Genomic DNA, 26,006 nt, shown 5'->3' on the forward strand with positions numbered 1-26,006 from the left:
CTGCTAAATGTAGCAGAATAATAACCCCTTTTAAAACTCAAATCCAGAAACAGGAGAAACAGATGGTACTTACATATTGCAAAAGCTATCTTCCTTCTCCTATACATGAGGCTGTCAGCTGAATAGTCTTGGAAGAGTGAGGAGTGAATTTTTCTGCTGGCAACTCAGTTAGTTTTAGCAGTTGGTGCTAAAACTTGGCAAAGTTTTCACCAAATACATGGAAGATATACAAAAATAGAGGGGGCATGTAAAAGAAAAACGTTGACATAGTCTGAGCATTACTTTCTCATCTTCTCTTTTTATATACCTTTTACCCAGAATGATTGGTGCCCTTACTGTAGGAAAGTTGTCTTTGGGATTCAGCACTGTATGGAAGCTCTGTTGCACTGTGTATGGGGGAGGGGTGCTGCTTTGAATTAGTGCTGCCAGGAGGCCTCTTTTCAGTGACATTCAAGTTAATGGAATCCTTCTTCCTTCCTGAACTAATTGCAAGTTACGGGGAACTTCGGGTATATAATGTAAATAATTACAGTCTAATAATTGTTCCTCAGAATGCAAAGCCTTTCAAGTTCAGAAACTTTACAGAGGAGAATGCCCTGTTTGTTAACCATGTTTCTTTTGGCAGGAGGGGGTCCGCATGGAAGAAATAGTTGAAGGTTGTACCGGAGCCCTTCACATCCTAGCTCGGGATGTTCACAACCGAATTGTTATCAGAGGACTAAATACCATTCCATTGTTTGTGCAGGTATGTTTTAAGTGAAGTGTTCTAGGTTTTATGTCCATAAAATTTCCAGATTGTAATGATTAATAACATTTCAGAAAATTAGGGACCATAATAGGGTTACCAACATTTAATTTTATGAAAATTCCCTACATTTTTTGGTCAGTAAGAGAAACATTGAGACTTGAGAAGAGGGAGGAGATTTCACATTTCACTTTTATGGGTGCCTAGAGGGGAGAGCTGACCTGGGCTGCCAGAGAGGCAGGGCATAGACCCCCAACCAATTCTGGGTTTTCCAAATCTTAGATCAGTTAGAGTTGCCTCTGAAGAAAGGGTTTATAGCTAAAAAAATATTATGGAAATCCAGTGCTCCAGAGCATTAAACACCCTAAGACATAAAATTCAGAGAATATTATTTACTACAGTGTGAATGCCTCTTGCACTCTGAATTGGGAATGTTTGCACCACAGTGGGGGGCTTGCCATGTTTTAGCTTTAGATTTAATTAGGTTTTGTTTGTGTTTTCTCCTTAGCTGCTTTATTCTCCCATTGAAAACATCCAAAGAGTAGCTGCAGGGGTCCTCTGTGAACTTGCTCAGGACAAGGAAGCTGCAGAAGCTATTGAAGCTGAGGGAGCCACAGCTCCTCTGACAGAGTTACTTCACTCTAGGAATGAAGGTGTGGGTAAGTAAAAAGGAACCAAAGCCTTTAGCAGATGTGTACATTGAAGTCTCAGTTTTTCCTCAAAGGCCTTTTTCTCCTTGTCTCTTAGCGACGTATGCAGCTGCTGTTTTGTTCCGAATGTCTGAGGACAAGCCACAAGATTACAAGAAACGGCTTTCAGTTGAGCTGACCAGCTCTCTCTTCAGAACAGAGCCAATGGCTTGGAATGAGGTAGGGAAATGTGAGCAGTTATTTATCTGGTAGTTTCCTAGAGCAGGTAAGGCAGCTTGTTCTTTCCTCTCAAAACACTTAGTACACATTCATTTGCATTGATGTTTCCCTGGCTTGAGTATTTCTTCTTTATGCTGTCTAGCAACTGCTCTGAGGAAGAACTATAATACAAGCTTTAAAGAGCCTGTTCAGAATCATTACAAATAAGTTGTGTTATTTAAAATTATAATTCATAAGGGAGAAAGATGAAAAATGTTACCAGATTAAAGAAGATTTTTCAAAAGGATGTAAGGAAAGAGGCAGTGTTAAACACTGTTAGAGGACAGTTTATCAGTATTTTTTACTAAACTTTAATAAAACTTTTCTATTTGAATTTCTGCTATGAATTTTTCTTCAGTATTTGTCCTCAGTACAGGTGGTTCCTTGAAACATTGTTTCTAATAAAACTAGAACATCCTGATATTTTATCTACTCTACAGAGATCATTGATGGTACACAGTCATACAGTGGATTATATTTGTTGAGTGAATGGAAAGGAGATTGTTAGGTTTACAACGATGCAGCTCTTGAGACCGGAGTTTAAGATCAGCCTGGGCAACATAGTGAAACCCCATCTTTAGCTGGGCATGGAGATGGATGCCTGTAGTCCTAGCTACTGGGGAGACTGGGGCAGGAGGATTGCTTGAACCCAGGAGTTAACAGACTGCACTCAGTGACAGAGCCAGACTCCAACTCAAAAAAAAAAAAAAACAAAGCAAATTACCAGTGAGTAGTGTGTTACTTGGGTTTTTAATAGGCATCTTATTAACATGTTCCAACTTGAGCCCTTAACTTTCTCCACCTACCCCCTTCCACAAACCTGTTTTCACTGTCTTCTCTGTCTTAGTTAATGTCAGCTTTGTCTGTCCAGCTGCTCAGGCTAAAACTTTTCTTTCATATAACACATCCTATCAGCAGCTCCTGTTTGCGGGTAGGCATTTTGCCTTTTTTTTTTTTTTTTTTTTAAACTGCTGTATCTCTAGCATGTAGAACAGTGCCTGGCAGCACATAGTAGGTGCTTAATATAATATTTGTTGAAAGATCAAGTCAGTGAGTATTTTTAATGTGAGGTGCAAAGAGAAAAAAAAATGTATCTTTGAGGTGTGGAGTTTTGAAGAACTTCCATTTTCTAAGCATTTGTGTAATGTTGGAGTTACTTGTTCCTTTTGTAATCTGAAAGTATGCTTTAAAAAAAATTAGTGTACTTTTGAGAATTTTCATTTTGCTTTCTATTCTTCCTTGCTTTGTGCATGTTTATCTAGACTGCTGATCTTGGACTTGATATTGGTGCCCAGGGAGAACCCCTTGGATATCGCCAGGATGGTATGTGTCTCATATTTCTCGATTAACTCCAGATCAAGCTAAAGTTCTAAAACTTTTATCAGAAGAGCCGGTTTGCTCATCTGGGAAACCAGTGTTGGCAGAAAAGTAGTGGCTTCAATTAAAAGCAGTTCTTAAATTCCAGTCAGCAACAGTATCTTTAATGGAGCACAGGGAATTCAGAGCCACACAATGAGTAGCAGTAGGATTACACCACCAACAAATACATGCTACTGCTAGGCCTCTGCAGTGCAGCATGTTACAATTTACCTGGCTTTTTATTCTCTTTTTGGCCAGAGGACTCATAATACCTTTGTCTACAAGCTACCCAAGGAAGATAGGAAAACTCCTGTTTCTAGGCTCAGATCTGGGGTGGGTTTTTACACAGTTGCATTATCAGGGTTTTCTTGAAAAGCTAATTTAAATCTGGGTAATGAACATGGAGGATGGCATAGACCACTAACAATTATAACTGTCTTACATTTATAACCTCATCTGCTTCTACCTAATTATGAAACCACTAAAGCGCAGATTCTTACTGTGAGAAATAACATGTCAACCCTAAGATAAAATATGTTGAGGTTTCATTGAAATAGTGCCTTTCCTTAGTACTTTTGTGGGTGTCACTTGGACTTTTTGTCAAGATAGATTACACCTGCCAGACCTCATTATTGTCTTAATCCTCCTTCCCATGACTTCTCACTGCCTAGGTGGTCACACAGTAGATTCCTGCTTCTCCTCCTCGGGAACCCCAAGTCTCTTGACAGGGGTAAATGCAGAGTGTTCAGGGTTAGACTAATGATGTGACTAGGCCCTGCTGGTGTGCCTATCTGATGGAAATAGATGTTATTTGTGTAGTCTCATGGGTGGCCTGGCACTGAGTAATTACTTGGCTAAAGAAAGCTGGAGGTTGAAGAGGCTAGAAAGCGTTGTTTTCTGACAAGTTTGCTGCTGAACTTTGGATGCCCTAACCTCAGTGTTAACGTCTATGTCTGCTTCTCTCCTCTCTCTTTTGCCTTCCTTCTTGCCTATTTTGTTGACACCCTGACTCTTCTAGATCCTAGCTATCGTTCTTTTCACTCTGGTGGATATGGCCAGGATGCCTTGGGTATGGACCCCATGATGGAACATGAGATGGGTGGCCACCACCCTGGTGCTGACTATCCAGTTGATGGGCTGCCAGATCTGGGGCATGCCCAGGACCTCATGGATGGGCTGCCTCCAGGTGACAGCAATCAGCTGGCCTGGTTTGATACTGACCTGTAAATCATCCTTTAGGTAAGAAGTTTTAAAAAGCCAGTTTGGGTAAAATACTTTTACTCTGCCTACAGAACTTCAGAAAGACTTGGTTGGTAGGGTGGGAGTGGTTTAGGCTATTTGTAAATCTGCCACAAAAACAGGTATATACTTTGAAAGGCGATGTCTTGGAACATTGGAATGTTCTCAGATTTCTGGTTGTTATGTGATCATGTGTGGAAGTTATTAACTAACTTTAATGTTTTTTGCCACAGCTTTTGCAACTTAATACTCAAATGAGTAACATTTGCTGTTTTAAACATTAATAGCAGCCTTTCTCTCTTTATACAGCTGTATTGTCTGAACTTGCATTGTGATTGGCCTGTAGAGTTGCTGAGAGGGCTCGAGGGGTGGGCTGGTATCTCAGAAAGTGCCTGACACACTAACCAAGCTGAGTTTCCTATGGGAACAATTGAAGTAAACTTTTTGTTCTGGTCCTTTTTGGTCGAGGAGTAACAATACAAATGGATTTTGGGAGTGACTCAAGAAGTGAAGAATGCACAAGAATGGATCACAAGATGGAATTTATCAAACCCTAGCCTTGCTTGTTAAATTTTTTTTTTTTTTTTAAAGACTATCTATCTGTAATGGTACTGACTTTGCTTGCTTTGAAGTAGCTCTTTAATTTTTTTTTTTTTTTTTTTTTGCAGTAACTGTTAGTTTTTTAAGTCTCTCGTAGTGTTAAGTTATAGTGAATACTGCTACAGCAATTTCTAATTTTTAAGAATTGAGTAATGGTGTAGAACACTAATTCATAATCACTCTAATTGTAATCTGAATAAAGTGTAACATTGTGTAGCCTTTTTGTATAAAATAGACAAATAGAAAATGGTCCAATTAGTTTCCTTCTTTTTAATATGCTTAAAATAAGCAGGTGGAGCTATTTCACGTTTTTGATCAAAAACTATTTGGGATATATATGGGTAGGGTAAATCAGTAAGAGGTGTTATTTGGAACCTTGTTTTGGACAGTTTACCAGTTGCCTTTTATCCCAAAGTTGTTGTAACCTGCTGTGATACGATGCTTCAAGAGAAAATGCGGTTATAAAAAATGGTTCAGAATTAAACTTTTAATTCATTCGACTGTGTCACTTTTTTTTTCTCGTCATTAAATGGTTTGTGAGGGTGGTAAGTAAGTTTATCCAACTAAGTTTATCCAACTCAACTTTATCCTGAGGAAGATAGATAGATAGATACATAGTGAAGTAATTTGTTGTAGCGATAGAGAGGGCCCTACTTCTCTAGATGCAATTTGCCAAGTTCCTTTAGCATTTGGCCCTGGATTACGCTGGACCCCTAAAAAAGTGTTTCAGCCTTGCACATTGTGATTGATTGATTAGTTCTGGGCTTTGGTGGGAGAAAGCCAAGCAGACTATCTATCTATCTCTACCCCAATCCCCCTCAGATGATTTGATTCCATTAAAGTAATGAAATAAATAGTAAGTACCTACCTGGATTTGGATTTGAATCACCTTCACCCAAGTGTGACTCATTGGGAGAGGGGAATTCCTTCAACTCGACTTTGAACTAATAATTAAATAAATTAATTAAATAGGTTTAAGTGTTGATGTTTATCTGAACATAATCAGAACCAGAATGAGCCTTCCACAGTACCTGCCAGATGATCCTATCATCCCGGTGGTAGGTCTGACAAGCTTAGTTCATCTCTTCAGGTAGACCTGTTAAGACTTGTGTTTTGGTCTTTTAAAAAGTAAAAGTGTTTTGTCTTTAGGGAGCGCTCTTTCTGATTTTATTTTGATGATGATAGTGACTATTTATTAATTATGAGAAAAACATACATTCAGTTCTTTTTCGTTAAAAATCAGCTTCATCTGGGGAGGCCTTTTTGTGAATGCCCTTGCTTTGCAAAAATGAATTCTTCATTGTGGTCTAAAATGTAATTAATTAGGGTTTGAAAGGAAACATTCACATAGCTGATGATGTGGTAGGTCTCAGGTTCTGTCTCGTGTGTGATAAACCAAACCAGCCAGTATTTCAAGAAGCCTAGGGCTATTGGTAGGTTAACACCGTGAAGATCTTCAGTGAATTCAGCTTTTAACATAAAGAGCCACCGCACGGTGTTTCAATTAAAGAAAGAACAACTTTTTAAAACCAGAAAACGTTTTCAGAGCTTTGCTAATTCATTGTATTTTTGAAGTTTAAAAACTTACTTAATGTGAGAGTTAATCCAGTTCAACAAGGTGGCTCTGGAAGTACCAACGGTGAATAATAGCCAAGACGCTTAGGAAAAATAGCACTTGCTCTAGCAGCTGTCAAGGCCTAACTACTTAATACAAAGCTAAAGTTAGTTAACCCTGTTACAGGAATAGGGATATAAATACAGATTAATAGAGAATAATACACAGGCATTTAAAGACTCTTCAGAGACAGCGTTGGAGATGCGAGTGGGAGGAGAGCAACTTTTTCATAAAGGTGTGAAACAGCCATTGGAATAAAACAATATAGAAAAACATCCATGACCCAACAAAATATCAAGATTTCAAATAAAGGCAGTAGTACTGATTTTTCTTTTGCCTCAAGCGCCAGTAAGGCTTGGTAGGGCACAACGCTGACAGTCTACACTGGACGCCCATGTGTCCAACAATCTCTGTTCACACGAGACAGTGCAGTGAAAAACTACAGCTTCAGTGATGTGGGTGTCAGTATAGTATGCATATATCTGTCTCACATAATACTGAACAAAAGCAAGTTACAGATGCATGCTTTAGAACTCCACTGATCATCAATTAAAAAAAGGGACAAGCTATTTTAAGGAAAATATCCACAGATGGAGCAAGGAGATGATTAGATGACTATAGAAATCAGAATAATGGTTAACCTGGAGAGGGAGGTGCATGGGATGCTGGCAAGGTACCTAACCTTTCCTGTAAATAGTGGTGAAGAAAGTGAGGTCAAGTTTTCAATACCGGAAGTAGTGGTGGGGAGGAAAAGGCCTAAAAGGAATGCTGCCCACTTGCATTTCCGGGTACAGGAGGTGAAAATGACAAAATGAACATGGCCGTTGAGAATAGGAGGGCTTTCCAGCGTGAGTTTTCTTTTTTCAGTTGTGCTGTAGTTATGAGACAGCCTTGAGAGTTAAGACATTTGATCCCACTGCAGCAACCACCATTGAACCAAAGAAGGAAGCTTTTCTATGTTGGAGCAGATCTTACAGACATGAGGCTTTGAAATCTGATGATCTGAATCCTTAATAGTGAAAGATCTTAAGATAAATACACTCTTCAACTCTTGCTTGCTATAATAAAAAGATGTGAATTGTGCTGTTTTGTTTATAAAGCAAAGAATGCTAAGTTGATCTGCAGTTCTATTAAGTGAGAACCTGCCTTTCCTTGCCTTGAGCAGATCACCCACCAAAGTGAAATTATGAAATGATGGGGCTGCAGGGGCTGTCAGGGCAGTTCTTCCTTTTTCTTTTATCGCAGCCTCCTATGTGGAATTCTGTATAATATCCATTCCACCACTTGAGACTCCAGTAAACGTAGAAGGAAGTGACAAGTTTCAGAGTTGAGGTTGTGGGGGAAGGTCAGAACAGATATAGGGGTATGCAGGAAGGCAAAGGAGAAACCCCACCCCTATGTATTTCCAAAGTAGGTTTTGGCATGAACAGGGAAAGGTCCGTGTGTCCATAAATGTAATTTCCGTGTTAGGTACGACTGAGAGCCACTCTGTGACAAAGCAGTTCTACTCAGAATTATTTGAGGTATACTCACGAGTATGTACAAGGAATTCATTGCAACACTGTCAAAGATAGCAACCCAAATAGCTGTCAAAAGGGAACCTAACTAGTTAAGCAAATTTTGATGCATCTATTTGGTGGACCACTCTGCAGTCAAAGGGGGGAAAAAACAGCCCATAAAGCTGTGTTTTGGAATAAAATGGTCTTCAAAATACATAGTAAGAGAAAAAGCAAGGAGCAGAGTTGACAGCTGCTCACATATGGGTAAAAAGGGGTGGGTGCAGAATCTTTGTGAAGATATGCATTGACCATCCCTGGATGCACACGAAGACCCTAGTGGCAATGGGCACCTTGCAGGAGGAGACAGGGAGAGGACTAACAGCGTGTGAGGGAGGGACTCGGCTGTCTATCTTTTGGGTGTTTTCACCAGGCTTCATTTGTACCAGGCTTCTGGATTGGATATCACCATTCAAATGTAATTATTTATTAAAACACCTAATGAATGCATTTGTCCACCCGCCTCAACATCAAGCCTCTGATGGGAGAGGCCAGAGGCTGGCTTTTAAGGGCAGATTAAAACTCCTCGTTCTAGGCCCAGCTTCTTGCTCCCACACACCACTTCTCAACCCCACTGAAGCTTGAGGCCAAGGCTGCCTAGCTTTGCCTAGTCTCGCCCAACCCCACTCCAGACAGCTGTCCCAAGAGGCCAAGCCTCCTGTAGCTTTCTTGCAGCCTCTTCCCCCATTCCCTACCACTTGCTACCGTAGCCCCTGTATGTATAAGATTATATTCTACATTGCATTTTTCTGTTGCCAGGGGAAAGAGAAAGGGCATCTTGCTTTAGGTGGAGACAGGAGAGACCTGGTGAGGGAGATTCCTCTCCCATCACCTTGTACGAGAGCCTTAGCCACCAGAGCCCCCATTTTCCCAACTATAACACAGGGATGATGCCTGCCCTGTGTTCACAGAACCGACCTGAGAACCTCATAGGAGAAACTTGAAAAGATAAACTGCAAAGAACCATAAGATAGTAAATTCTGTTGCTGCATTCCACTGACTCACCTACTTAGGCGCCATGAGTGATTGTCAGCACCTTTCAGGACACCTGTGACCAGAGTTACCCCAAATGGTGCTTCACGGAGGGACAGCTTAATGGGGATGCAGACTCGGCTATAAGTTAAGGCAAGGTCTTGGAACTTTGGGCTTGCTGTTAGTGGAGGGAGAGGAATAGACCTGTGTGCAGCCACTCACCTGAGCCGCCTCTGCCCTATTGCTTGTCACCTCCTTTGCCTCTCACCTCTGTGACTTCAGTGACCCATTCATCCCTGAAGAGAGCCAGTGGACTGTAGCTAATAAGCAGATAGCTGAAGCTTGGGGATGGAGGGAAGGAGAGGGCTAGTAGGTGTGGGCCCTTTGCCACTGCCAGAATCCTAAGAGCTGAGGGGCCTGGGGGGCCAGCTCTGCTCTCAGAATGGAGCCACTTAGGCATGCCAAATACTAAGGTACAGGCCTGGGGAGGGCATGGAAGGGTTACTGCTGTTAGCTGCCCTCTGCCCAACCAGGCTGCTCATATCCCCTACCTCTGAACTCAAATGGACCTGGGCTGCTGCTTTCCATAGGCACCTTTCCTCCAGGACACAGCCTCACCAGGGACAAGGCTTGGCATGGACTAGCTTTAGTGACCCAACATGTTTGGCAGGGCAGTGGCTCTGCTTGGGACCATCATCTCCTTGTCCTTGCTTACCCAGATAAGCTTTTCCCCAGACAGGCAACACCGGGGCCTAGGGCCAGGACTGGTCCACTGAACAAAATGGCTCTGGAATATTAAGAGTTTCCTGTTCTCTGTTAAACAGCAAAGACGACTCCTTGCTCAAGTGAGAAGGGGAAATCAGAAGAATCTTCCATTGCTCTGAAATACCCTGAGAGGACTCCAGACCCAGAACCCCATGGGCGTTACCCCCACCCAAGAACTAAAGGGAGACGGCAAAGAAAACAGACCTCAGCCTGTTCCTGTATCCAGCAGGCAAAGCCACTGGAGCTGAGAACCAAGCCTCTGGCTGCTCCATCAAGTACTCCCCACTCAATCCCAGAAGTGCAGGCAAAACCAGCCAGGCCAGGGCCACATGGGCACACACAGCTGGAGATGAGCACACCACCCAGGAGGACTTAAATAGTGAAGCCTCCTCACCGTGGGCACTAAGTAGGCTATGTGAGGTCAAATGAAGCTGCCTGTTCCTGGGTCACACTCTTAGAGGGCACACTCATATCCCAATTAGTCACAGCCCAAGCTTTGTGCACCCCATTAGGGGATGAACACAGGGTATGGAGTCAGAGTCCTGGGTTCAGCCAAGCTGTGGGTCCTTGAGCAAGTGGAAACGGCTCCTCTGAGTCTGTTTTCTCATCAATGAAATGAAACTAAGGCGGCTTGCTTTGCAGGTTGTGGTGGGGATTACATAAGGTAATTGACATTCCCTTTGATGCAGTTGTGCACAGAACTGTTTTCATTGTAAGGCAGTGAAACTATATGTGAACTATAACACAGGGACGATGTCTGCCCTGTGTTTACAGAACTGACCCAAGAACCTCATTAAGTAATGAGGTACTGATGATGATGCTTCTGGCTGGGCTGCAATGAAATGCTTTACAATGAAAACAACAGTTCTGTGCACAACTGCATCAAAGGTAATGTCAAATAGAAACTGTCAAACTACCCAGGTTACTGTGTCAGAGGGGCTGTTGGTGACAGCATGACCAGCTTCCTGAGATGCAGTAGATGCGGCCGTCTATGGGCCAACATGGCCACTGCCTGGGACAGAATCCATCTGGGCAGTGTTAGCAGGCAAATCCCCTAAGAAGAAGCACCAGAGCATTGGAGCTGGGAAAAGGGTTGGCAGCCACTGATTTAGTGTAGCCTTTTCATTTTGCAGATGGGGAAAACGAGGCCCCAGAAAGGCCAAGGCAGACCTCAACTTACCCATCTGGTTGGAGCTGCCCAGGGCCCAGCCCTACCTACCCAGTCCAGATTCAAGAGTAAGCCTGCCCAGTACAGCAGTCCCAGCATACTTCCACAGTATCCACCCAATATTGCCATGGGCTGGACTGACTCTTACATAGGAGGTTCTAAACATACGTGTGAGGGAACATGAGGCAGACATGGGATTAGGTGGCAGAAGTTGGGGGAAATGATTCTACCCTGATGCCATCATCCCATCTAGATGGGCAAACCATCAAGGAAGCCAGTGTACTTGAGCATTTTGCATTCCTTTAGGCAAACTTTTCACTATCTGTGCTGGTCAGTGAGTCTCACCCAGTCCTCCCCAGGATTCGTGGAATCAGTTTGCTCCTGAAATGAACAAAAGCCAGGCAGGTAAAAGGGGAGAAGACGAGAGGCTCAGAGATTAGCTTCCAAAGGCTTGCTCTGGAGCTGCGGCTGGGAGAGCATTCCTGCCTCGTCCCGCCCTTCCGCTCTTCCCTGAGGAGAGGAGAGATGCTCACAGATGCTGGCAGGCTGAGGATTGTGCTTCGCATCCACTGCTTTATTACCACAGGCAGTGCTAACCTTAGCCCACCTGGCCCACACAGAGAGGGAAAGAACATTTCTGAGAACAGCTAACAAACCTGGGCTTCCCAGATGCATTCCACAGGAACCAAGGAAGTCCATTCTGAGTCAGTTTTCTAGGCCCTGGGGTTAGTGAGCACTTGGGCCACCAGGTTCTGGGTTAAGCTGACTTTATTAGGTCCAAAGACAGCTGTGAGGGGATGTGGCAAAGGTGTCTGGGAGCTGACCTTGCTTGTGCATCCGAGGGCTGGGGCCACAGGGTGTGCTTGTGCTAAGCACTTCTCGCCTAGTGTCCAACGGCTTGGAGGATTTCCAGGGCCAAGGGAGCCACCGCACTGTCGGCAAATGAACTGTAAGAAAAACCAAAGTAGGTACACTTAACAGGCATCTCTAAGGTAAAGTGCTCCCCCCTTTCAAAGGGGCCAGCCTCTTTTGCACCCGAGTATCTGGTGGACCAGCTGCAGCATCCTCTTGGGAAGCAGAAGCAGGAAAGCCTGGCCCACAGTCCTGGTGGGGTTCAGAATTGGCCATGCCAGCACCCTGAGCTATTTCTGAGCTCCCAGCCCCAGCCACCACTCACTATCTGAGCCACCTCTGCCGGAAACACTGCCAGTGAGTGGTAGGCAGCCAGACTCTACCAGGCCTGGGGCCTTCAGTGGGCCTGCCTGGCTCCTGCCTGGAGCTGACTTACGTGTCCCAGACCCACTCCACACACTGACCCTCCCTGCTCCATTGCCCTTTCCAGCCAATCAGCCAGGAGCTTTCTTACTCTTATAGGTGTGAATGTGCAATTAAGAGCTTAAAACGGGAACTTTTCTACTGGAGCAAATTGTTTGAGACACATTTAAACCTATGTTTAACAACTGCTAGCAAAGAAAAGACTGAAACCAGTGACCCTTGAAGTGTAAAATTAGCTCGTGGCACACTCTTGACTGCACAGAAATAGAGCTGGTACCAAATAAATGGGTGGGGGTGGGGCGCTGCATAAAAGATGTGGGTGGCAGTGGGATGGGGCCATGACCAGGAGACCGTTCCATGCATTCCTGCTCTGCGCATCAAAGCCCCTGTGTGACAGAAGGAATGCGTTTGAACTTGGCCCGCCCCTGGCTGAGTCTAGGCTAGACTAGTGGGGCCATGCTGCGCACCCGCACACAGCAGGCCCAGTGAGGCTGGAAAGGACAAACTACTGGCAGAGCAGCATCGGAACTGAGAACAACGCCATCCACTCATTCTTGGTTGACAAGAAAACCCTTTCTGGTAAGGCAATCTGAACAAAGTCCAAACGAGAACTCTGCAGGAGCAACTTCCCCGCCCAACACAAGATCTGTCTGGTGTAGACGTTTTAGATGCTGGAGTACTGAGTGTGGGTGCAGGACAGACCACCAGCCTCATGGACCACTGAACCTTGTTTTGACACATTTGGTCCAAATTTGGGTCCAGCATGAGGATGTGCTATTTTTGGCTAAAAGGCAGCTGTAGGTCCCTACTATGAGGAGACCCATAGCGCAGGTGCCTAGAGCGAAGGGGCTCTCTAGCGCTGTCTGTCAAACTCCACTCCTCTGTGGCTCTCTCTGTGCCCTCGGCATAAATCTCTGTAGCTGGCTCTATAATGGCATTTTGCACAAGGCCAGGATCCGATGGCATGTGCTCCTCAGAATGGTCTTACAGGAGGCCTACAGGCCAGTCCAGGGAGTCATTGTTCACACCTTACATGGCAGGGGCTCAGCAAGGTGTGAAGGGGCTTCTTGCAGGAAAGTCAGTCTCTCCTGCCCCTCACCTCACAGAAAACCATGAATACGAACTTACTTCTATGGTTCATGCTGAAGACAAAAGGGGTAGGGTTAGGCTAAAAAGGATGGTATCCTCCCCTCTCACCTATCCAGGATTAAATACAAAAGGCTGATTGGAATTGAGCCTTCTCTGCAAACTCACCTTCTTAGCAATGCTTCAGCCACTTATTTTTCTTCAAATTAATAACAAACCCAAAGCACACCAGGAAGCAGATTTCATAGAAACATGTAGTTCTAAAAACAGAATCTACCAGGAAATGGCAGACAGCATTCCAGGTCCAATGAAGGTCAGGCACCCCATAGGAGGCGGGTCCTTCTCCCCAGGGTGGGGAAATGCTCCACTGAGCATCAGCGTCTCTGTGGGGCTGGCTGGGATGCCAGCTCCTTCTGCTTTTACAGCATGTAACATGCTCCTGGGTGATAGGCCTATCTCCGGTCTGTGGAACTCACTTCTAGGATGTTCTAGACACACTGACTGTACAGCCAAGGACTGGGAGGCTAGCCTAACCCCATGCTGTCAGCTTCTGGGTGTCAAATTCGCAGTTCTGTGTGGTCCCTCTGAACTTCTGGCTGAGGAAGGTAAACTGGTGCAGCAGAGCAGGCTAAGCTGTCACATTTGCCCCAGCCCTGCCTGGGCCTTGAGTCCTCCACAAGGTGGTGATGAGGATGCCTCTGGCTGGGCTGCTGATGGGGACATGTGTGCACAGGCCAGGGGCTGCCTTTCTCATGAGGTTCCTTGCATCTCCCACTTGGTCATCCACTCAACCTCTTTGGGGGCCTCAAGGTGGGAATATTGTTTCCCCTGGCAGGACTAAGACTTTCTCTCCCCCTGTTGATTCCTGTCCCCTCACCTTCCCCACCATAACTGGGGATTCCCGGTGTGTGGAGTGGCAGAGCTTCCCTTCCCACACTGGGAAGGATCTCAGTGGACAGTCATGGGCTGGAAGGTGGTAGTCCCTGGTGTGGAGGGAGATGAGTGGGAGGAGTGGAGAAAGGAATGGCTGAGAGTGTGTGCTGATCTAGAGCACACTGCTGATCCTCCTCGGCCCCACTTACCCACTCCCAGGGGCCAGCCGCTCCAGAGCCCGCAGGAGGCTGCCTGCATTCTTGAGGCTCTCCAAGTGCTTCTCATTGGAGGTGATCTGCAAGGGCAGGAGGAAGAAGACAGTGGTCAGCTGACCCGTCCCTGACTCATGCCCTGTTGGATGGGCACCCTGAGTATCAGGCCTGCATGGTGCTGTGGCTGCCTAAGGCACTGGGGGGTATCCCCTGGGCTTGTCTGAAACCCCCATGTGTAACCTCCCCCACAGAGTATTGCTGACCAAGGGGAAAGAGGCAGGACACTGGTGGTCCTCAGGGGAGGGGACAAGGCAGTCTGCTGGGGCAGAAGACGGCCAGTTCAGGGCAGGGTGCCTCCTGTGGATCTCTCAGGAGGGTTTGTGTCTGGGAACCTGAACTTTCCAATGAAAGCAAAACTACGTTTTCTGTGCTGGGACTCAAGAGGCCTGGCTAGCAACTGGAAATCTGTCTTTGGGGCTCTCAGCCCAACATGATCTCTTTCACATGGATAGAAGGATGCCAAGAAGGTGCCTGGGGACCTGGGAGAGAGGCATTAATAACTAAACCCCAGGAAGTGTGCCCATGCTAATCGCCACAGTCCTATGAGAAAAACACTTGGGCATGCCTGACTCTGTAGCACCTATTTGCAGAATCATACACTCTCAGGGCTAGAATAGGCTCAGGTGGGGATTTATCTAGTTCTGGCACCCAGAGACCTCACAATTCAGACCCTCCATAAAATGAGTCCATGTCCTGAAAGGCAGAGAAGAGAAGGCTTTGGTTCTACTATTAGACTTGCTTCTCTTAATTCACCGTTGCCTCCTATTGTTATCTTTTTTAGTTTAAAATTTCTTGTAATAAACACTCGTATGGCACTTTACATTTCAGAATGCTGTTTCCTATATGTTTTCTCATTTAATCTTCTCAACAGCCTACCTTACAAGGTAAGTATATATCATGTTTTATTTATGAGGTAACCAAAGCTGAAATTAAGGGGCTGCTACAGGAGTCCACATGGGGCCAGATTCCCTCCCCACCATGAAGGCGGAACCAGGATGGCTTCAGCTGACTTTGATCACAGCAACCAAGGCTGGATTATCGTCTCCTTAGTTAAGAGGCCCAACATTTTTTAATCAATCACTCATGATAGGTCACAGGGGTAACTAAACATTAACATGAACTCTGAATTATATATGAATGCATTCGCACCTCCACTGAGATCCTCTCCCACCTTCCTGAGTATGCCAGAGAACAGCTGCCAGTTCAACTGCATCAGGTGTGATTTCTGCAAAGATTTGCATCTCGGAAGAGCTGCATGTAAATTTGTTCTGAAATGGCACCCAACTTGATGTGTTCAAAAGACTACTGCTTAAAAATGCCAGCTGTAGTTCAATTATGTCTGAAGTATGCATAAACTTACACTGAAGGTACACTCCCCATCAGGGGTCTTCAGTGAGGATTCCCACTTCATTTTTCTCAGAACTGCCTCAAACAGGTCAGCTGACTACATCCAGGCTCACTGCCCCTGACCAGCCCTGCCAAGAGATTGTGTGCAGAGGCTGTGCTCCCAGGAAATCACCCACAAGTTGCAAATAAATCAGAAGACGACTTTCATCCACAAGGCTGGTTAGAAGGTGCAAATAGAAATCTACAGTGACAGTTATGTGATCAAAGGAAGATGCCAAAATAGTTATCATGTGTAGCTGACATAAATGTAGACATAAACAACGCCAATTGAAAACTACGTGGTTTGGCCATTTACCTGACTCTTATTAATAACATCAGCTGTTGTTCTGTATATAAGGATGAGTTAATTCCAAAATAAAAATTTTAAATTATATCAATCAGAGGTTCCAGTTCTGGGTAAGACAGAGAAAACACATGACACTCTTTCTCTCCCTCTGCATGCAAATCTACAGCGCAGCTATTTCAGAACACTGAAAAGCAAACAGCAACAGGTAAATAGGAGAGGACACTGAATGCAAAGCACCACTGAACTGGCAGTGAGTTTACCACTTCTTTCTTAGCCTGGATGCAACAAACCCAAACCCCAAAAGCCCTAGAAGAAACCCAGCTTGAGGAATAGAGAAGGGAAATCCCCAAAACCCTAGCAAATAGATGAAACCCCCCTCAATATTGTTTTGCTCTTTTTTCTCCATCCTCTTGTGTCCCAGGCCATTCTGTGATGGCAGCAGTGGTAGTGGGGACAGAGGTGGCAGCAACAATAGCCAGCAAGAGGAGCCTGCAACCAGAACTCTATTCTTTCTCTGTTCTCCTAGTGTTTGGCCTGGATGTTGCATATGGAACTAGGCAGTTTTAGGCCAGATAGAAAATGGGAAACCCAGAGAACCAGAAAGTACTGGGGAGAGAATGAATCAAGAAGAGCTTAGTAAAGTTACTCCATAAAACGGTTTAGGAACTCTTGGCCTCACCCCCAACCTGTGTATGCATGGAACCGATCCCAATAGCATGCCCCAGAATTGAGGAACTGAGGTAACAAATATACCTCTGCTCACATCCCAGACTGACCCCTGGGGAGGGACACACCAGATAGATGCACATAGCACTGCAAAACCTGTGAAACCAATATGACACTGAAATTACAATTCCAACCTGCAGCCTGAACCTATCAGCATGATTGCTTGCTAAAACAAAAATATCAATATTCTCTGTAGTATTTAACAAGACAGGGTCTTATAATGTAATATTTTAAATGACCAGGATACAATTCAAAATTACTTGGCAAAAGCAACCATAAAATCTCAGCTGACATGAAAAAAGACAATCAACAGAGGACAATAAACAAAATGACATATGTTGGAATTATCTGACAAAGACTTCAAAGTGCTATTATAAAAATGCTGAAAACAATCACTAACACTCTTGAAACAAGTATTACAATAGAATGTATCAGTAAAAAAGGAGAATATATCAAAGAAGAACCAAATGAGAATTTTCTAACTAAAAACATAATAACCACAAATTTAAAGTCATCACTGGATAGACTCAATAGCAGAATGGAGACAATAAAAGGAATGAGTCAGTGAACCTGAAGATAGATCAATAGAAATTATCCAATCTCAGCAGCAGAGATTGAAAAAAAAAAAAAAAAGATTGAGAACACAAATGAGCAGCACCTCAGGGACCTATGAGACAATAGCAAAAAGTTTTTGTCACTGGAGTTCCAGAATGAGAGGACAGAGAATAAATGAATGAAAAAGTGTTCGAAGAAATCATGACTAAAACTATTCCAAAATGTGCTGAAAGAAAGAAATCTACAGATTTAAGAAACAGTAAATCCCAAACAAGATTAAACCCAAAGAAATCCATAACCAAACCCATCAAAATCAAACTTGCTGAAGACAAAGGATGTTGAAAGTGGGCAGAAAAAAAAAATGATATATTACTTATAGGGTAACAATAATTTGAATTATTGTGAATTTCTCATCTGAAACTACTGAGGCCAGAAGATTTTAAGATGCTAAATGAAATGAACTACCAAACTAAAGTTATATACCTAGAAGATATCATTCAGAAATGATATCATGGTTTCAAAATATTATTTAGGAATGAAGGTGAAATAAAGATATTTTCAGATGAATGAAAACTAATAGAAGCAGAGCTGCTATAAAAAATTTACTAAAGAAAGTTCTTCAGAGAGAAAGCAAATAACACCAGAAGGAAACTTGGAACATCAGGAATGAAGGAAGAGCAATAAAAATGGTAAATATAACAGGATATTATCTTTCTTTAAAAGCTGTTTAATAGTAGAAAAGAAAAAATACATATAATATTGTACTGATGGGGTTTTCAACATATGTAGATGTAACATACAAGACAGCTGGAACATAAGATGGGGGAGAGCAAAGGAACCTATATGGTAGTAAGGCTTTTATGTTCCATTTGAAGTGGTAAAATATTGTCATAAGTAGACTCTAAAAGGTTAAGTATTTTATAACTCCAAGAGCAACCACTTAAAAAAATTATACAAAGAGATGTAATTTAAAAAAGAAACCCACAATAGATAAATTAAAATTTAATATTAAAAATGTTCAAATAGCTTAAAAGAAAGCCGGAAAAGGAGAAGTGAGGAAATAAAAACACTGAACCTAATCAGAAATCAAATAAAAAGGCAAACTACATTGTAACATACCAAGAATTACATTAAATGTAAATGATCTAAATGCAGCAAGTAAGAAATCTCCTGAATGATTTTTAGAAATGATCCAACCATCTATTGTGTGTAAGAATCTTAATTCAAATATAATGAGATAGTGGTTTAAAGTAAGAGGATGAAAAAAGATATACCATGCACACATAAATCAAAAGAAAGCTAGAGGGGCTATAGTAATGTCAGGCAAAGTAGACTTCAGAGCCAAGAAAATTACCAGGGACATATTTCGATTAAAGGGTTTTGTAACCAAGAAGACATAACAATAAATGTGTATACATCTAACAGTAGAAATTACACATACAGAAAGCAAAAACTGATACAACTGAAAAGGAAAACAGATAAATCCACAATCGTAGTTGGAGATTTCAAAACTCCTCTCATGGTAAGAAACAGGATAAGTAGACAAAAATCAGCACGGATACAGAAGAACTGAGGAACCCCATCAACCACATGAATCCTATTGATATTTGTAGATCACTGATCCCATCAACAACAGTATTCACATATATTGCAAGAATCCAGGAATACTTACAAATGTATACAGTATTCTGTGTCATAAAACATATCTTAACACATTTAAAAAAATTGAAACCATATAAAATATATTCTCTGACCATATGGAATTAAACTAGCAATTAATAACCAAGATAACAGGAATATTTTCAATCACTTGGAATTAAACAGCACACTCCGAAATAATCCAAGGGTTAAAGAGGACATTCCAAGAAAAATTAGAAAATAATCTTAGCTGAATGAAAATGACCTTGATACAACATGTCAACATCTGGAAGGGGGCTAAAGCAATGCTTAGAGGGAAATCTATAGTACTAATACTTATTTTAGGAAAGAAGAAATGTCCCAAATCAATCAATAATTTAAGCTTCTACATCAAGAAACTAGGAAAAAAGGGCCGGGCGCGGTGGCTCACACCTGTAATCCCAGCCCTTTGGGAGGCTGAGGAAGGCCGATAACTTGAGGTCAGGAGATTGAGACCAGCCTGGCCAACATGGTGAAACCCTGTCTCTACTAAAAATAGAAAAATTAGCCAGGTGTGGTGGAGGGTGCTTGTAATCCCAGCTACTCAGGAGAGTACTGAGGCAGGAGAATTGCTTGAATCCAGGAGGCGGAGGTTACACTGAGCAGAGATCATGCCACCGCACTCCAGCCTGCGCGACAGAGCGAGACTCCATCTCAAAAAAAAAAAAAAAAAAAAGAAAAGAAAAAAAAGAAGAAACTAGGAAAAAAAGGAGCAAAACAAACCCAAACTGGGAAGAAAACAAGAGCAAACATTAAGAGGAATGTGGTAAATGTAGGCCCTAAAATATCAATACTTACATTAAATGTAGATTTACCAAATGCTCCAAGTAAAAGATTTCAAGCTGTATATAAACAAAATAAAACATATCTCTTATATATAATTACATACATCTATAATATATAAATTATGGCTACATACACACACACACACACACACACACACACACACACACACACATAGTACTTATAACAAATATATTTTAAATATAAGGGCACCAAGGCCAGGCGTGGTGGCTCATGCCTGTAATCCCAGCACTTTGGGAGGCCGAGGCGGGTGGATCACCTAAGGTCAGGAGTTTGAGACCAGCCTGGCTGACACGGTGAAACTCCGTTTCTACTAAAAATCAAAAAAATTAGCTGGGCATGGTGGCACAAGCCTGTAATCCCAGCTACTTGGGAGGCCGAGGCAGGAGAATCACTTGAACCCGGGAGGCGGAGGTTGCAGTGAGCTGAGATCGTGCCATTGCACTCCAGCTTGGGCAACAAGAGCGAAACTCCATCTCAAAAAATAAATAAATAAGGGCACCAAACAGTTGATGGTTAAAGGATGGAAAAAGATATGACATGCTAACAGTAACCCAAGAAAGTTGGCATAGCTAATACCAGATAAAGTAGACGTTAAGGCTATAATCGTAACTAGAGGTAAGGAGGGACATTTCATATTTCTAAGAAAATAAATTGGCCAGGAAGATACAGCACTTCTAAATTTGTGTGCTCCTGATCACAGCCTCAAAATACATAAAACAAACAAATAAAAATGACAGAATTAAAGTGAGAATTAGATAAATCCACAATCATGGTGACATACTTTTCAATCTCTTCCAGCAATGTGCATACAGAAACCAGGGGGGACACACAGGTTCTATACAACAAGAGTAAGAGAATTGACTTAATTCACTTATATAAAAAATCATCTAAAAACTGCAGAATATATATTCTTTTCAAGTGCATATGGAAAATTTCCAAAATATACCATCTGCTGGGTCTTAAGGCAAGTCCTGACAAATTCCAAAGGTGTAAATCTGATAAAATATATCAGGATCTCTATGATTAAAAACTGTAAAATGCTGATGAAATAAAATAAATAAATGGATACACAATATTCAAGGATTGGAAGGCTCAATATAATAAAAATTTCTTCCAAAATATAGGTCTAATGAAATTCCTATCAAAATCTCAGCAGAAATCTTTGTAATATATAATAGCTGAGTCTATTGCTTCTTGGCCTTTTGGCTAAGATCAAGTGAAGAATAACTGACTCTAAAATTTGCAATGGAAAGGCAAAGGAGCCAGAACAGGTAAAATAATTTTGAAAAAGCAGAATAAAATTTAGGCATCATACTACCCAACTTTAGGAGGCACTACATGATTCCAGCAACCATGACAGTGTGGTACTGGCAGAAGGTCAGACACACAGATAATGGAATAGACAAGAGAGCCCAGAAACAGAACTACACAAATTATTGTTAAAATTTTGACAGAGGTGCAAAGTTAATTCAAGGAGGGAAGAACAGTGTTTTGAACAAGCAGTGCTAGAACAAATGGATGCGCATATGCATAAACATCAACCTAGACATATATTTTACATCTTATATAAAACGTAATTTTAAATGGATGATGGATCTAAATGTAAAATGTAAAAACTATATAACTTCTAGAAGAAAATATAGAAGAAATTCTGTGACCTTAGATTTGGTGATGAGTTTTTAACATAAAAACATAATCCCTTAAAAAAATTATAAATTGGACTTCGTCAATGTTAAAAACTTTACTTTTTGAAAACATAAGAGAATGAAAAGATATGCCATAGACTTGGAGAAAATATTTGCAACTTACATATCTGATAAAGGACTTATATCAAGAACATAAAAGTAACTCTTTAAAAATATTATTTTTAGAAAGAGGGTCTCCGTTGCCCAGGCTGGAGTGCAGTGGTGTGATCATGGTTTACTGTAACCTCATACTCCTGGGCTCAAGCAATCTTCTTGCTTGGCCTCTTGGTTCTCACCTTGGCTGGGATTACAGATGTAGTCCACCATGCCCAGCTAAAAAGAACTCTTCAAATTCAATAATAAGAGAACGACCAGCCTAGTTTTTAAAATGGGTAGAAAATCTGAATAGACACATCACCAAAGAAGATATATGGGTGGCAAATAAGAAAAGATAACTCAACATTGTTTGTCATTAGGGAAATGCATATTAAAACTGCAGTGCAATACCACTGCATACCTATTAGAATGGCTAAAATTCATAACACTGACAATAACAATGTTGGTAGGGATGAAGAATAACAGCAGTTCTCATTTATTGCTGATGTGAATGCAAAATGGAACAGTGCTTTGGAAGACAATTTGGCAGTTCTTTATAAAACTAAACATACAGGCCAGACACAGTGGCTAACACCTGTAATCCCAAAACTTAGGGAGGCTAAGGCAGGTGAATCGCTTGAGCCCAGGAGTTCAAGACCAGCCCCAGCAACATAGTGAGACCTCATCTCTGCAACGAAATAAATAATAATTAGCTGGGTGTGGTGGTGCACACCTGTGGTCCCAGCTACTTGGGAGGCTGAAATGGAAGTATCGCTTGAGCCTGGGAGGTCAAGGCTTCAGTGAGCCATGATCAAGCATCTGCACTCCAGCCTGGGTGACAGGGTGAGACTATGTCTCAAAAAAAAAAAAAAAAAAATTAAACATAGTCCTACCATATGGCCAAACAATTGCACTCTTGGATATTTACCCAAGTGAATTGAAAACTTATGTCCACACAAAAACCTGTATTCAAAATCCTTCACACTTTTATTCATAATCACTAAAATGTAGATGCAACCAAGCTGTCCTTCAACAGTGAAATGGAAAAACAAGGAAGTCGTCATGCATTACTTGGAATGCAATCAGACTTATAGAGTCTGATTTGATTTTTAGAATGAGATATTAGTAAAAAAATAAATCTGAGTAATTTTTGAAACAATAAGAGTTTGAATTTACCTTGCTAAATTATTGTATACTATGATACCAAACCATTTTCTATAGCTGGTAATGCCCGTGATAAGAGGATTTCAAGGGGCTCTGAAATGAATGATCCTTGGGAGTGGACTGCTTCTGTCTCCCAGAGTTGAGTGTCCTCTTAGGCCGCTGAAGGTTATAAATTAAGACAGGAACCAGCACTCTTTTAGAAACATTAGATTCCACTGTATCTGCTGGACTATGTGGCCTTTAACCTTCTATTTTCTCAGTACTTTAATTTTCTTCAAAAACCAAATTATGGGTCCACTCAAAAGTCATCCCACCTACTCCTCTTTTGAGCTACTTAGGCAGAGAATGTTTTGTGCAAACTGAAACCCACAAAGAAATCTCCTCTCCATTTTGAAGGAAGTAGGAGTCAAAGTGACCCTTGTCTACTGTGATGCTGAATTCATGACTAAGAGACTATTGGTGAACTTATCCTGGCTGTGATTACAGACGTCAAGAGGGAGTACTGCAGCGACACTAAGAAAATAATGCAAGAGAACGCCAGCAAAGAGTGTAAGCACAATACCTTCTTCCCAAAGTTAACATTTTCATTACTGGCAGTCAGTTAGCCAAGACAGGCTAACTCAATTTTATTTTGCAATAATGTACTATAGCAGAGGTTCCTGGACCTGTGAGTCCACGAGTGGATTTCAATATTTCAAAACATCAAATGGCAGGCATCCATTTCCTGCAAACAAAGTCATGCCTGCCTCACATTTCTCTGCTTTATGATGAAAATATATCAGCCAACCCTGGAGTGCCAGCCATTATCTCATGCTGCTAAGACATCTGCCTGGTAGCTATATGGCTAAAATCAATCAAAATGGAAACATGAATTATACTAAATACATAAATTTCACCTGGTAGACAGGTAATTTTCAAAACATGGGGTCTTTAAAGGAAAAATCATAAAATAATTGGGAATTTGAGCTTAGAATTAAGATAAACCTGGAAAGACAATTCCTCTACATCTGTTGAATATATATATATACACATATATGTGTATATATATACAGATATACATATGTATACATATATAAATATCTATGTGTGTATATACGTATACACACATATATGTATATGTGTATATACATCTGATGATATATATATACACATACATATACATATATGTATGTGTATATATGTGTATATGTATATAAAATCAGATAACACACTTGGGATAAATACATAATTTTATGCAAACTCTGCTATGGTCACTTTAACATGGCACTGTGTCAATCCAGCATTCACCCAAACATTGAAAGGAGATGGTAGTGTCCTACAGAATCATCTTCAAATTCTCCACTAGGCTCATGAATTGTAAAGTAGTGGTTTTATACACAACACCCTGCAGTACAGAGTTTGGGTTGGCTCTTCTCTGGATTTCAGCTTCCCCAAATACAAACTAGCAAGTGGAGCCATCCTATGCCCCCTGATAATGGCAGAACCCTGAAGTTGGCAGCCTCTTCAGTTTGCAGGAGAGGATGTGAGAACAGAGAAAACAATGGCTTGCCCAAGGCAAAGTGGCCATTGAGGGACAAATCTAAGACTGGTGCCTATACTCCTCATCTAAGGCCTTAAAAAACAAGCAAACCAGAACTTCTATTGTCTATCACCGTGGCACATCAGGAATTTATGCTCACAAATATGACTCACAGCATCTTCCTCCTCCTAAAGCTTGTAAAATGCTCCAGTGCAGCCTTCTGTATTTGTAAATGTTTTTTGGTGTGGAGAGATATGTGGCTGTAACTTAGTAAGGTATGGGCATGCTGTGGTACTTTGTTTATGAGTGTGCAATAATATATGTCAATATCTGTAGTGATCTTGAATGTGTGTGGCAAAAGGAAGTCCAGTTAACTTTTGCTTTCTAATCATGAGTTCCTCTCAACAGGCCCAGGCAACACTGACAGACTAGAAAAAAAATATCAGGAGATGAAGCTGACACAGCGAGAGCAGCCCAGGTGCTTCTTGGTGCTTGTTATTACAGACACACACTTCACACAGGGGAGGATTATTTTAATTCTGTGGCCTTCAGATCTCATAAATACAAGTAAAAACAAGCAGGTAACTATGATAACTTTACTTCAGAGAGTTTAAATTTCAAAAATAAACCTATCCATCCAGCCCCTTCAGTTTGTTCTCTTAATGTACACTTTGTCTTCTCTTCAGCTGGGGTTTTCATGCTACTTCAAAGCCATTTCTCCCAACTGCTCATAGAGACAGGCCACCCTCTTGCCACCTGATGCCAGGATGGAATCTGGAGGAGAACCTCTCGTCGGCATGATGCAGTCTGGCAGGCCCGCCTTCATTTTCTACCTGGTGTTGCAGTGTGCATTCTGGGTCCTTCCAGAAGCATCCTGAGCTGCTGCCAGGGTCTCGCCTTTCATATTCAGATTAAAGCAAGTCCATATTAACACATCCTGCTCTGCATCCAGGCCCATATGCTCATCACACCTTCCATGGGATGCTGAGTAAATCTGAGACTGAATGGAATAATTTTCATGCATGGCCTCCAGCTGCCTCACAGCATCCGTGCCTTCCCTGGAGTCCATTTGGAAACTTTATGTACCTCAGCAAAAGCAAGTGAGGCCCGTTCTGTCCATGATTAGTAAGCAGGGGATGATCTGAAAGAGATCTAGAGGTGTCCCTAAGGATTCCCATCAGTGGATCTGCTGATCACCAAGGGTAAGGGGGTAACAGTTGGAGCTCAAGGGAAGAGGCAGGATCTTACAGAAGAGGTAGGCCCCGTCACAAAGGCCTGCTCCCCTAGATTTGACCCAGGTCCCCATGAATGCAGATTCTCTGGAGGGTGACAGAGATATTGCACTAAACACCTGGAACGGTACTGGAGCATAAGCAGCACCATGTTTCTGTCCAGGAGGACCACTATGTGAGGTGGTCTGTCACCCTCTGCATGAAGCACAGCTTTGCTTTAGCTCACTGGGAGGCCCCAAGCATACTGAGGCCTGAGGAAGTGGTGGCATCTGGAATACAGTGATTCCTCAAGGTGAAGGAAGCTGGGAGAGGAAAGGAAGAAAACAGCAGATGGCCTCTTGTTCAAGGGCAGCGATGAGTCTCCATGTGGTGTACTCCAGACAAACCGGGTAGGAGAGGGGAGTACACAGGGCATTAGT

The 26,006-nt window shown here is 42.3% G+C and overlaps 2 protein-coding genes across 12 annotated transcripts in view; one reads left to right on the top strand and one right to left on the bottom strand.

Annotated features, from left to right (window-relative positions):
- Nucleotides 1-5,348, top strand: part of CTNNB1 (catenin beta 1) — a 41,039-nt gene extending 35,691 nt beyond the window's left edge. For 2 of the 4 annotated variants that reach the window (XM_034956181.2, XM_055109713.2), the window contains 5 exons: nt 626-745; nt 1,254-1,404; nt 1,493-1,614; nt 2,916-2,976; nt 4,031-5,348. In XM_034956181.2, the coding sequence (XP_034812072.1) occupies nt 626-745; nt 1,254-1,404; nt 1,493-1,614; nt 2,916-2,976; nt 4,031-4,239 (663 nt within the window). In that variant the 3' untranslated portion in view covers nt 4,240-5,348. The remainder of the gene's footprint in view (nt 1-625; nt 746-1,253; nt 1,405-1,492; nt 1,615-2,915; nt 2,977-4,030) is intronic. The other 2 variants (XM_034956182.2, XM_034956183.3) reach the window with 2 other exon arrangements.
- Nucleotides 4,821-26,006, bottom strand: part of ULK4 (unc-51 like kinase 4) — a 721,105-nt gene continuing 699,919 nt past the window's right edge. For all 8 annotated transcript variants that reach the window (XM_055109707.2, XM_055109709.2, XM_034956180.3 and 5 more), the window contains 2 exons: nt 14,371-14,456; nt 4,821-11,874 (listed from right to left, as the gene is read on the bottom strand). In XM_055109707.2, coding sequence (XP_054965682.1) covers nt 11,811-11,874; nt 14,371-14,456 — 150 coding nt within the window. In that variant the 3' untranslated portion in view covers nt 4,821-11,810. The remainder of the gene's footprint in view (nt 11,875-14,370; nt 14,457-26,006) is intronic.

Source organism: Pan paniscus, chromosome 2, assembly GCF_029289425.2.
Source record: "Pan paniscus chromosome 2, NHGRI_mPanPan1-v2.0_pri, whole genome shotgun sequence".
NCBI classification, from domain to species: domain Eukaryota; kingdom Metazoa; phylum Chordata; class Mammalia; order Primates; family Hominidae; genus Pan; species Pan paniscus.